The sequence below is a fragment of the Megascapheus bottae genome, chromosome 1, assembly GCF_031878675.1.
Source record: "Megascapheus bottae isolate mThoBot1 chromosome 1, mThoBot2.hap1, whole genome shotgun sequence".
Classification (NCBI taxonomy): domain Eukaryota; kingdom Metazoa; phylum Chordata; class Mammalia; order Rodentia; family Geomyidae; genus Megascapheus; species Megascapheus bottae.
The window spans coordinates 86906287-86918995 of record NC_143509.1 but is presented as its reverse complement, the minus strand read 5'-3'; the positions used below and the strand labels follow the sequence as shown (position 1 = coordinate 86918995).

General features: G+C 36.3%; 1 protein-coding gene across 1 annotated transcript in view; it reads left to right on the top strand.

Moving 5' to 3' along the window:
- The window catches only part of Samsn1 (SAM domain, SH3 domain and nuclear localization signals 1), a 134721-nt gene that overhangs the window by 27211 nt on the left and 94801 nt on the right, over window positions 1-12709 (top strand). Inside the window, exons 8-10 of the mRNA XM_090331159.1 lie at window positions 207-290; window positions 7225-7304; window positions 11214-11335. Of these exons, the coding sequence (XP_090187285.1) occupies window positions 207-290; window positions 7225-7304; window positions 11214-11335 (286 nt within the window). The remainder of the gene's footprint in view (window positions 1-206; window positions 291-7224; window positions 7305-11213; window positions 11336-12709) is intronic.

Below are 12709 nucleotides of genomic sequence, written 5' to 3'. Positions count from 1 at the left end.
TAACAAAGCAGCCCATGTCACCTCGGGTTGTCCATCTCAAACCAGAATGCCTCAAAATGGAGATCTCTTAAAACAGAGCTCTCTTAAAACATCGTTTGCCAAGTTACAGCCATGTGTTAAAATGATTTTGATTTGAAATTTCTTACAACTAATAGAGAGATGTTGCAGTGATTTCTGCTCACCATTTCTTTTATTTAACTTTGAAGGAAATACTGTGAATGACACAATCTGGCAGGAACCCAGAAATCCTGAGAGTGATTCCCACATCAGAAGGTTCTGTCAACCAACAGGTAACGGTTAAATTTTAGTTCAGCTGACTTTGCATCTTCCCAAAGTAGTTTAAAGGGCAGGCAGAGAAAATTTACATATTTTGACATTGGAAAAAGCAGCGTATTGTAGTCTAATTAAAAGGAAAATACCAAGTGCCCTTCAAAATATATCATTTTTATCCAATCTCAAGCAACAGTTTTGGTGAATAATTTCAATTAGGATTTTAAATGTTTACTCTTCCCTCCCGAGTAAATACAAAACTGAGCTAAGTCATGTTATTTTAAATAATTTCTTTTAATTACAACCAAAGTTTTTATCTCAAAGCTCTATTCAGACAAGTGCTATGTTTGCCATTTGTTCATTTGTCAGCTACTTTGCTCATCAACTCCTCTAACAACACATTATATTTTTGCTTATTGTATGTTGATATATGACTAAGAAGTCATAGAATCAGCATTAGAGATTTCTCTTGATTATTTTTTTGCCACATATCTTGTCAAGTTTTCCACTTTCTAAGACTTCCTGTTATTGAAATATGTTTGTTCAGTTTTGCTTTTGAAATCAAGTAGCAAGAGCCTGGAGACTCTATGATAGCTATATTAGAAAGGCAATCAAGATCTTGGACTGAGTTGGGATGCTTCTTGGCCTGTGTCAAAGATGAAAACAGATTTATTTTACAGAATTCTTCCCAGCTTTGATATTTTGAGCTTCCCAAAATCCAATCAGGAGTCACCATGAGTGGTTAGGAAGGTGGTGTGTACGTGTGAGGGGTGGATCCATATCTTAGAAGTTCAGTTGACATTCCAAGCAGGCACAGCTGAGTCACAGGATATTACCTAGGGATTAATGCTGTGCTAGGAAGAGTTGATGGCTTGAGACCAAGGCTGTCAGTGCTATTATAAATTGAAGGGAGAAATTCAGAGGGAGCTGGAGGGCCACAAGCTCTGGGCTTGAATTTTATCAGTGTAGTGGCTTCATTTGGAAGGCTCAGAGTATTTCTAAGCAATTAGTGCCCTACAGATCAACCTATAATATTTCTTTCACATTTTAAACACTACTTTTTAGCTGTTAATTGCCTAATTACTTCAGAGTGCTTGACTATGCTGGTGGATTGGCAGTATGTGTAGTAGTTCCATGAGACGAAGATGAGATTGGCCACTGTTGGTATCATCACCCTGTTTTATAGGATGCTAAAGATAAAATTTCTTTTTTAAAATTATTTTATTATCAGTGATTTATAGAGGGGTTATAGTTACATTCATAAGGTAGAGTACATTACTTCTAGAATATTATTATCCCTTCCCATGTTTGTCTCTCACTTTCCATCCCTGCAATTCCTCCCACACTGTAGAGTTCATTTCCATCATACTGTCCTGTGAATATCCCTGTTATATTGGTTCATCCTTTGTCCTTTGTCTCATCATTTTGTTTTCCCCCTCCCCTTCCCTGATTCAAATAGACAAAAATAAATGTATAGAAAATATCCAGGTACGAAAGTCAGATACAGCCACAACAGTGGATAGAGCTGAAAGGAGAGAAAAATAAAAATAGAAAAAAAATAGTAAAGAACTACTTCACATATTACATTAAAAATACCAGCCACAGGGATAAATCTGTTGTTTCCCTATCCTGGAGTTCATTTTTCCTTAGCTCTTCCTATATGATCATATGCATAGAGTATTTGATGTATTGAGCTTCTAAAGATGAAATTTGTAAGGAAAAACATAATAAATAGGAAAAAAGAGGGCAGGAAACAGAAGACAAAACCACACAGTATGATAAAAAAAACTATTCATTTCCATTTCTTGGAGTTCATCCTGATAATCAGCATCCTTTTATATGATCCTGTGCACATAGCTATTGAGACTTTGTGATTCTTTCCTAAGAATGTCCTCCTTTGGTCTTACTGTGTGACGTTAGACTGACATTTAATTAATCATGTACAGGTATAATTATTTGGTGTGTGTGTGTGTGTGTGTGTGTGTGTGTGTGTGTGTGTGTTTGTCATAGGGCTTGAACTCTGGGCCTGGGCACTGTCACTGAGCTATTCAGCTCAAGGCCACCACCCTACCTCTTGAGCCACAGAGCCATTTCCTGTTTTCTACTGGTTAATTGGATATGAGTCTAATGAACTTTAGTGCCTGGGCTGACTTTGAACCGTGATCCTCAGATCTCTGCCTCCTGAGTAGCTAGGATTATTGGTGTGAGCCACCACACCCAGCTTGTCTCTTATTATTCATTGGGGTTACTTGTAGATTTATAGGCACAATCTAATTATTACAAAAGGGAAAATTTTTCCACACAGCCTATGATTCTTTAGGTCCAGCTTACTTGACTTAGAATAATTTTTTCCAAGTCTTTCTGCCGGGGCCAACCGGCAGCAAACCAGGGTTCGCAGATTGGGGTTCCTGAAATAGGGGGCAAGGACTAGGAAGAAATAGAAGAGAGACAGACACACCGGGTCCGGGATGTCCGCAGTCCAGGTAAAGACTGCCGCGTTTATTTTTCACTCCAGCTTCTTCCCTCCTTGAGACCCAGGGAACTTCCAGGTGTTACATTCATATGGTAAATCTCAGGTCATTTAAACAGAATAAGGCCAGAAAACAATAAGACAATAAAGCCATTGTCTGATGCAAATCAAGGTACAGTTTGATTCCACTCTGGCTCCCAACATCTTTCCATTTCCTTATAATTTGGGCCTTATTCTTTATGATGAAATCATAGTATTTTGTTGTTCATACTACATTTTCTTGATCCCATTTGTCAATTGAGAGGCATCTGGGTTGATTACATTATCTTGTCATGGTAAACAGTGCTGCAGTGAACATGGTTATATTCTGGCCTGTAATAAGTCATGAAATAGAAATGATAATAAAAGATCTTCCATCCAAGAAAATCGCCAGACCAGATGGATTCACAACCAAAATCTTTAAGGTCTTCAAAGGAAAACTGATTCCAATATTCCTCTATCTCTTTAATGAAACAGAAAGGTGATTATCACCATCAAACTCATTCTATGAAGCCAAGATAACCCTCATCCCAAAACTAGATAACTATAGACCCATCTCCTTGATGAACTTTGATGAAAAACTTCTCAATAAAATTCTGCCCAACTGAATTCAATAGCTAACTAAAAAAAATCTTACGTGATACTCAAACAGGTTTCTTTCTAGTGATTCAAAGCTGGTTCAATATATGCAAGTCAATTAAAGTAATTCAATACATCAACAGGAGCAAGGAGAACCACATTATCATTCAATAGATGCAGAAAAAAAGCATTTGACAAGATTCAATATCCAATATTCAATATGATAAAAGCACTAGAGAAGCTAGAAATTATAGAATATTCCTCAATATGATAAAGGCTGTATATAACAGCCAGCATTATACTCAGGAAAACTTAAAACCATTTATTTCATCTAAAATCAAGAACAAGACAAGCACTCCTGCTCCATTTGTTCTTCATCCATATAGTACAAGAATTCCTAGCTGGAGTAATAAGTCTGCTCCTGAATTGCAAGGATTAACATCGTGGAAATGGCACTGTTGCGCAAAGCTATCTACAAATTCAATATAACACTCAGAGGAATCCCAACAATGTTCTTCAATGATATAGAAATAAGCTATCCAAAATGTTTAACTTTATTTTGTTTATTTTTTGGCAGCACTGAGTGTTAGATCTAGGTTCTCACACATGTTAGGCAAGTAAGAGTTCTACCTCTGAGCTATGTTTCTAGTCCATCACATTTAATTAAAAATGAGTTTCCCCAGAGCAGGCTGTTTGATGCAAGCCCGACTGGACTGTGAGGAATGTCAGAAGGAAGTCCTCAATCACCTCACAGTTGCCATCATAGCTGGGAATAAACTCTTGGGACAAAGGTCTCCTATTGCAGCAGGAAGTCTTACCTTCCAGGGAAGCATTCTATACACTTTCAGAGTACTCATATTTCATCCAAATGAACCTTAGCAACTTTCCAATTGTTAAGGGAGTCCTTAATATTACTACCGTTACCGGTGTGAAAATTAGTTAGGTCAAAACATCATTATTAGTACCACTCCCTCGCTTTCTTGTTTTCTCAGTATCTGTGTATGAGCTTCAATTTGATCCTCAATATTTTTTTTACCAGTTCTAGGACTTGAATTCAGGGCCTGAGCATTGTCCTTGGGTTTTCTCAAGGTTATAGCGCTACCATTTGAGCCCCAGCACCACTTCCAGCCTTTTCTATGTATGTGGTACCAAATTATCCAGCCCTGGTCTTCGTGCATGCTAGCCAAGCACTCTACCACTAGGCCAAACTCCTGGCTCGTGATCCTCAATTTTTATGCTGAATGGTACAGTCTTACAAATAGAGATGTTTGCAACCCATTATGTAGTTTCTGCCCGTCATGATAATCTACTGCTGTGAGTAAACCACCTTGATTCTTACTGCTATGAAACAGTGTATTTTTTTGCTCATGGAAGTCAGTCAGAGGACAGTAATTTAGTCAGAGCATGTCTTCATGATGTAATGTTTGTGATTTCATATAGGAATATTAGATGATTAAGAAGAACTGAAGGGCTTGACGGCTGAAATCAGTATAGACTTCTTCTCTTGTATGTTGAAAAATTATCTTGGATAGACTGGGCTCAGCCTAGATTCTTAGAGAACTCGTATGTAGGCCTCTTCACGTAACTTCAGTTTTCTCATCATTAAGGGTTAGGTTTTACAAGGGGGGAACACACAAAAAGCCTCACACATCAAACAAGAAAGTGTCGGGAAATGATGATCACACGATATCAATACAGAAGCCACAAAGTTTCTTCTGCTCTTGGTAGAGGAAGCCACATAGCATCACTTCCATTACAATGTACTGGGATACACAAGACACCGAGGTTAGCTTAGAGTCAACAGGAGAACATTACACTCCATTTCCTGGAGGAATGGCCAGTTCACACTGCAGAAGACCATGTGACATTGGTGATAATTGTTGTGATCATCTTTAAGAAATACAACTTGAAAAAAAAAGAAATACAACCTGAATATTTCCACTTGTTGATACCTAGAATGAATTTACTTATGAATTTCTTCCCAAAGAAAGATTTTCTGGGGACCACCGGGCATTTTCAAAATAAGAAAAACATTACAATAAAACTCATAGATTCATACATTACCTCAATAATAAAAAATAAAATGGAAAAAAACCCCTTCCACTCGCATGTGACAAGCCCTCAAAACAAAAAGCAACAACAACAACAACAACATAGATTTATATTTTTTGAATCGCATAATCCTAAACCAAAAGCCTCAGAAAGCTTTAGCTTGAAAGAAATGAGAATCATGCTTACCTTTTTGCTGAGGAGCTCACCTTCTGGCTCACTACAGAAATCCCACTGACTCCTTAACTAAATTGACTTCATTTATTAAAATTAGTTGTTGACACCTGTGAATATTTATACATGTAAAATTGACCTAATTGGTCATGCCCAAACTATTCCAGCTGGTAATCAAAGTTCATTAAAAATTGGCCTCACTTACCTATCCTGTCCTACTTTCCTAGACTAGACCCAGAATGGCCCCATTCCACTCAATCTGCTCTATCAGCCAATGTTCAGAGTATTTTCACTGGACCTATATTTTTCATTTTCTTCTACCTGTTTATCACCATGTTTATTCTTCAAGCTTTTATTACAGCCCTACCTTTTCCTCAGTTGTCTAAGCTAGAACGATCTTTTCCCATAACACTGTCTCAATCACTCACTTTACTACCTCGCATTGTTACACAAGTGCATTACCCATCCTCACATCTTATTTCCTCATCTAACTCATAGAGTCTAGTGTACAAGAGACCCCTTGCCCTTTCCCACACCTAGAAAAATCTCTCTAGCAGAAGCTCTTCAAAGTTCGTTGAGATCAAAGAAAGATAAAGGGGAATGAAAGGAGGAAAGAAATGGTTTTCTAAGTACTGAGACTTAGAAAGAAAACAGATTGCAAAACAACTTCTAACATCTTGATCCTGGGATGGAAAATACTGTTTCAAAAAACCAGATTTTAAAAACATTTTTAAGATGTGATATTTGTCAGAATCTAGCAGGATGCTTACTATTGTTGACATATTAAGTTACTATTACAAATTGTCTTGACATTGAGTCCTGCATGTAGCATAGTTTTGATCATTGTTATGAAGGAGAATTGAAAGAAATTCTGCATGTTTTTGCAACTGCATGGATGGAATTGAAGCTCTGGTTGCATGTAAAAAGAAGTGAGGGTGTCTGTAAACTTGTTTATAAAATAAAAGAGATTGAGTGACCCAAGAACTCTTTTCCTCTCTTAACACACTGTGAACTTCAGATTTAAATAAAGGGAGTTATTTTCACAAGGGCTGAAAGGGAATTGCTGTTACTTTTGAAAAGGTTCCATGTAGCTGCAAGCAAATGGATACCAAATTCCAAAGCTTTCACTAAACCATACCTAGAACAGTTTCAACATAAATAATTCATGTTGAGAGGATCAGATCTAATGAAACTCAAAATGCCAGGGGTGGAAAGCTTAGTTTAACAGAAACAGGTAGGTGACTAACTGTAGCTTTTGCTGCTGATATGACTGTCTTTTATTATCAAGATAGAAACTTAGTCCTAGCAAGATACCATGGCTTGCTTAAGAAAACAGTGGTTGACAGTTTTGTTGTTATGTTGCCATCTTTTACATGAAAAGAATGTAGCTTGGAGAAAGGGATATTTTATGAACAAGACAATGTAATGCTTTAGAAGAAAAAAAATGAAAATGTAAAATATATTAAATTTCATGTGAACTTCCAAAATCCTATAATTCTTTGGTTTCTTATTTGTTGAGATGTTGCAGATTTTATCTAGGACTGTAGTTATTATAGTCAGGTACTCTACAAATGAATTGTACTCACAGTTCCAAATCTTATAATTTCTGATCATCAATATACAACTTTTATCTCTTTTTATAGATCCAGATGAAGATGGCTTCATCTTGACTAATAACACACATAGTTTTCATGAAAAATATTTAGAAGGAACTTCCTCACAAGTGAGTAATGTGACTAGTCAAAGCTTGGTGTTTTATAAAAATCATCCTGTTATTGAACTTCATAATATGTCATAGTGCACAACATTTAGACTGCCTTGTACCTATTATGTATTCAATGTTGATTGTTTTATAGTTTCCATGCTTCTGTTCCTGTGAATAGGATTATAAAAAAAAAATCAAGATGACTTGAGATAAGAAACCGCTTTGAGATAATAAACCATTTATGTAAATCATCATGCTCTAGAGCATTTTGATAAGTAACCATGGGCCAGTTAAATTAACATAGTGGAAAGTTCTCTGCGGAGAACTCATGCTAAGTGCTTTCAAATGTCTGGCAACCTTGAGTGTAGGGCCTGTATCTTGAGACTTTACACTGATATAAAATTCCACACTGTGGTTCCTGACATATTCTTTTGAAGCTTCTTTAATTAACATTTCAAGCAATTAAGATCACCTAAATGTTGGATCTCCCTAATAATAAGATTAATTAACAAATAGTTGCTATCCATCCTGAAGCAAGAAAGATTATATGAGTCAATAGAGCTATCAAACTGATTTTTTGTTATTTTTCTTATAGTGATAGGGTCTTCTTGAATTACTTGGTAGAATTTTTTTTAAAGAATTTGTAACTGACCTTCTAAATTTAGAACTGACCTTCCATGATACAGGAAACTCATCAGTAGGCAGAAGATATAACAAATAAATATTAAATGGTGGGTTTATTGAAATGAAACAGCTCCCATTCCAAAATCCAGCCTAATTTCCAAAATATGGGGGGTACTCCAATGAATTAGTCAGTGAACCCTAACTTCTGATCAACTACAGGTTCTGCAGGTTATTCTGATTCTGCTGGAATTATGCAATTCTCTTGAGATCTGTTGACACATTGCCTGAGCACACATTTTCTACTCAGTTCACCCAAAAACAGTTGCATCAGAGCTCTGATTTCAGACAGTATGCTTGCTTGTATCTTGGCTTAGCTTTTTGTGACTTCTGGTAAAGCACTGATCCTTCTTGCCTCAGTTATCATTTCTTTGTCAAATAAAAGACCCTGCTTATAAAAGACCTCTGTCTATAAAAGATCCTGTATTTCAGGACTTTCATGAAGATAGAATAAGGGATTTCTGTAAAGCACTTAGGTTTGTGGTTGCTTTTTAGTTAATGCTTTTAAAACATAGCTGTCATTTAGTTTTGTGGTTGGTATTTAGTTAATGTTTTAAAATATAGCTGTGGTTTCTCCTCTTTTTTTCTGCTCTGCACCTCTTCCTGCTGCTTCTCTCTTTTTTTTACCTTTGCAGAGACTCCATGATACTTTCATGAGTGTAGTTGGTAGATTACTGCTGAAATATACAGTCCAATTTTCCTAAATTCAGATGATGTCTCGGAAAAATATCTAAGGGAAGAATTGTCTGATAGCCAGAAAATAAAGGCTGGTTTACAGGAAGAGCTCTCCAGACATGTTTTGTGCCAAAAGAAATTTCCTTTTAGGTTCTTAGCAGATTAAAAAAAAACAGGTACCTGTTAGAAAGAAAAAAATAATGTAGAAGTTTTTCAAAAGAAATTAATGAAAGATGAATTTTCACCCTAATGCCAATGCTTTTGGAGGTTTTAGTGGGCTAGGGAATGTTGCTTCTAGAACGCTAACTATTCAGTGGTGACATGTAGTTTAACACTAAATATTATTCAGAAGGAACTCATATTGTGTGACAGGCATTTAGAAACCAACTCATCCTGATATCCTCATTTAAGAGTAAGAGTTGGGCTGGGAGTTTGGCCTAGTAGTAGAGTGCTTGCCTAGTGTCTAGCATGCATGAAGACCCGGGTTTGATTCCTCAATCCCATATACATAGCAAAAAGCCAAAAGTGCTGTGGCTCAAGTGGTGCTGTCCTTGAGAAAACCCAAGGACAGTGCTCAGGCCCTGAGCTCAAGCCCAGAACTGGCAAAAAAAAAAAGTAAGAGTTGATCTTATCCATCTTCAATTGCTCTTTCTATTCATAACAGATATGCAGTTGAACTTTACTAAGAAATATTTATCTGGGGCTGGGAATGTGGCTTACTGGTAGAGAGCTGGGTTTGATTACTCAGGACCACATAAACAGTAAAAGCCTGACGTGGCACTGTGGCTTGAGTGGTAGAGTGCCATCCTTAGCCAAAAGAAGCTCTGAGACAGTACTCAGGTCCTAAATTCAAGCCCCAGGACTGGCACAAAACAAAAAAAAGGAAGAAAAGAATAAAAAAGAAAGAAGAGAAAAGAAATATTTATCTGTAAAACAAAACATCTTGGCTTAACATAAAGTGTCATGTAAATGATTAATTGATTTCTGTGGTAGAGGAAAAGTGGATGCCGTTTGCCCATTAAAGATGAGGAAAGGAGTGGATGATTCTTGAACAGAGAAGAATATTCTCTGTGAATGTACAGACTAAACTCTTCCATTGGCAGAGTATCTATTGTGGGGAGTATAGAGTTTAGATGTGGGTAGAGGGTAGAATGTAGCAGTTTGATGCTGTCACATTAGAAAGCAAAGGAGCACTGCAGCAGTGTTTCTGCAAGAAGCCTGAGCACTCTCTGAATAAGACTCACTTGAAAATATAGATTTTTTAGCCACACTCCTCTCCAACTGCATTGTTGTGATTAAGGCCTAGGAATCAAGTAATTGCATTATAAAACACCCTGGGATTGGGACAATCTAGGGACATCATCCATGGATAGAATGTCCCATGCATTTGTCACTCCATGAGGCCAAAGTTGGCTCAGATATAGTTTGGGAAGTCAAACCATTCCTAGAAAAAGTGAAGTCAATTATTATTTATTATCATGGAAATTCTGTGTATTCATCATACAATTCAAATACTCAACTATAGAATGAAATAATGAAACCTTATTCTATTTTACCGTGTTATGAAACTAAATATTTTCATATGGTCATTTTGCTTATATGTTACAAATGAAATGTGCAACAGGGCATCAAGTTTGCAAGACACTGATTGTAATATAAACTACAATTGTGATGTGATCATATCTGCCGCATACATTTTTGATACTGGAAAGTTCAGAATAAAAATATTCAAACATAAAATAAATTCTCCAACCTGAAAGTATTCAGGAATCTACAGCCTTTATGTTTCCCAAAGCAAAGGGGAGTTCTCAAGCCTGGAGAAGGTAGGAGAAACCAAGAGGCAGATAAAGATATACTTTAGCACAAATATTTTTCAGCACAGACTGGTTTCATGAATTCTTCTGCATCCTTGGCCTGGGGTAACTTGCTTACAGGACTAGGCTTGCAGCAGAAATGCTGATTGATGGATATGAAGAAAAGCAGTCTGCTTAGTCTTGTGATCATTGCACCAACCATAAAAAACATCCTGCTTTTGTATCCTTGTTCTTATTTGTTCTTCGCTGGCAACATTCTGTGAATGGCTCAAATCTTGTGTGTAGCATATTGAAAAGAGTATAAAATATGCAGCAATGCAGGCTTTGGGCTAATATATTTTCAAAAATGTTGCATGCCTCATTTCTCACGTAAATTTTAGGTTGCATTCAGCCTTCAAAGCACCATTCATATTCATGATCAAAAAGGATAACATTTATTACCCTCACTGCTGGAGATATTAAACACTGTCAGGCACCTCTGCTCAAGACTGAACCAAAACATTTACTCCCTTCCCTACCCCAACTCCTTGTAGGGTAAAAAGATATTTATTGAGCAAATTAATTAACACACATATGTATATCTTTAGAGTGACACATACAAATGTAGATACGTATAGACAGTCCTCCTTTCTTTGGGTAGCACTTAAAATATTGATACTTAGAGCACTCTACACCCATTTCAACCATTTTTTTCTTGATTTGTTTTTTGTTACTGAGAATATAAAATGAAGGCTTTGATCCTCATTTTCCTTTATAGTTTCTGATGGCTATGAGAACCAGTTCTGGCAAACAAAATACTCATAGAAATGAATCACTTGCACATCCTTGTAACCAATCTCCAGTTGACTGCCTGAAAACCAGTCCTTTAAGAAGCCAAAGGTACAGAGAATAGTGAAATAAAATTCAGCTACTTCATATAGTCTGTCAGTTTTCTGCTTCTGGCTTCAATCCTTGGCTATAATTTGGTTATGCTATAAGTCATAATGTCTGCCTAGATTTAAATGTTTCTATAACCCAGCTTGTCATATCTTTATATGAGCTGGAAAGTTTGACTTTATATTTTTTTGCTTAAACTTAAGTTTGAGTAAAAACTTAAACTTAACCTTAAGTTTCCTAGCTTGTAAATTGGTACCCTATTTTTAAATAAATACTAACTTAAAAAGCATATGAATATTGTTTCCTGAAGTAATCCACTGAACACTGCTAGACTCCTTTCCCTTAAATATCTTTTAATTCAATTGAAGAACTTCATCTCCTAGTAAAACTTTAATTATGTGTTAGTCATTTAAGATGCTACAAAAATTATCTCACATTGTATATATTTTAACAACAGAAATTTATCAGTCACAGTGATTTGAAACTGAGAATCTAAGACTGAGGTACCAGAGGACTCACTGTCTGGTGAGGCCTTGTCTCTGTGTCTCTGCTTCAAAGATGGTAGATGCTTCCTGAATCATCTGATGGAAAGGAGATTCACCTTCACCTTCTCTTATATGCATCCTGGATCTATTCAAGAGCCCTCCTGACTTAGTCATTTTTCCCTAAGCCCCAACAGTATTCCCTTGTATGTGAGTTTCTAATATATGAATATCTGTGGGAAATGCCAGTCTTGAGACCAGAACACTCTTCTATCTTATAAACACCATCAATGTCCATTACTTAAATCTTCGCATGTCCTAGGTATAAACAATGAATGATATCAGGTACATAGATTTTTAAAATAAGTAAAAATTGACAATAGGGAGCTTAGACTGATAAACATTAAATGTAAGGAAAAAAAGACATATCTTTCATGCTATGAGATTGTTTTCCAATTCCAAATGTATATTTGGCTTGTGCTTACACTGTATCAGAGACCCAAATATTATTATTATTTTTAATTGTAATTAGTAAAAGGGTTACATGATATTTGCCAGATAGAAGGTGCATTAATTCACATACATTGATACCCTTTCACATGTCTTGGTACCCGTTTCCCTCCCCCCCACACCCCCCACCTGTCTTAGTTTTCCCCCCTTCCCTATCAAATTTCAAATATCCAAATACAAATAAATTCAATATATCAGATAACAAAGTGAGATACTATACCAATATGAGATAACCAAGGGACAGCAAAGGAGATGAGAGACAACATAGTACATTAAGGACAACAATCATTCATTATATGGCTTTTGTTTCACGTTCCTGGAGGTCCTTTCAATTAGCTTCACATTATATGTCCTTATGTATCAAGATTTTGCTCTATTGCAAATC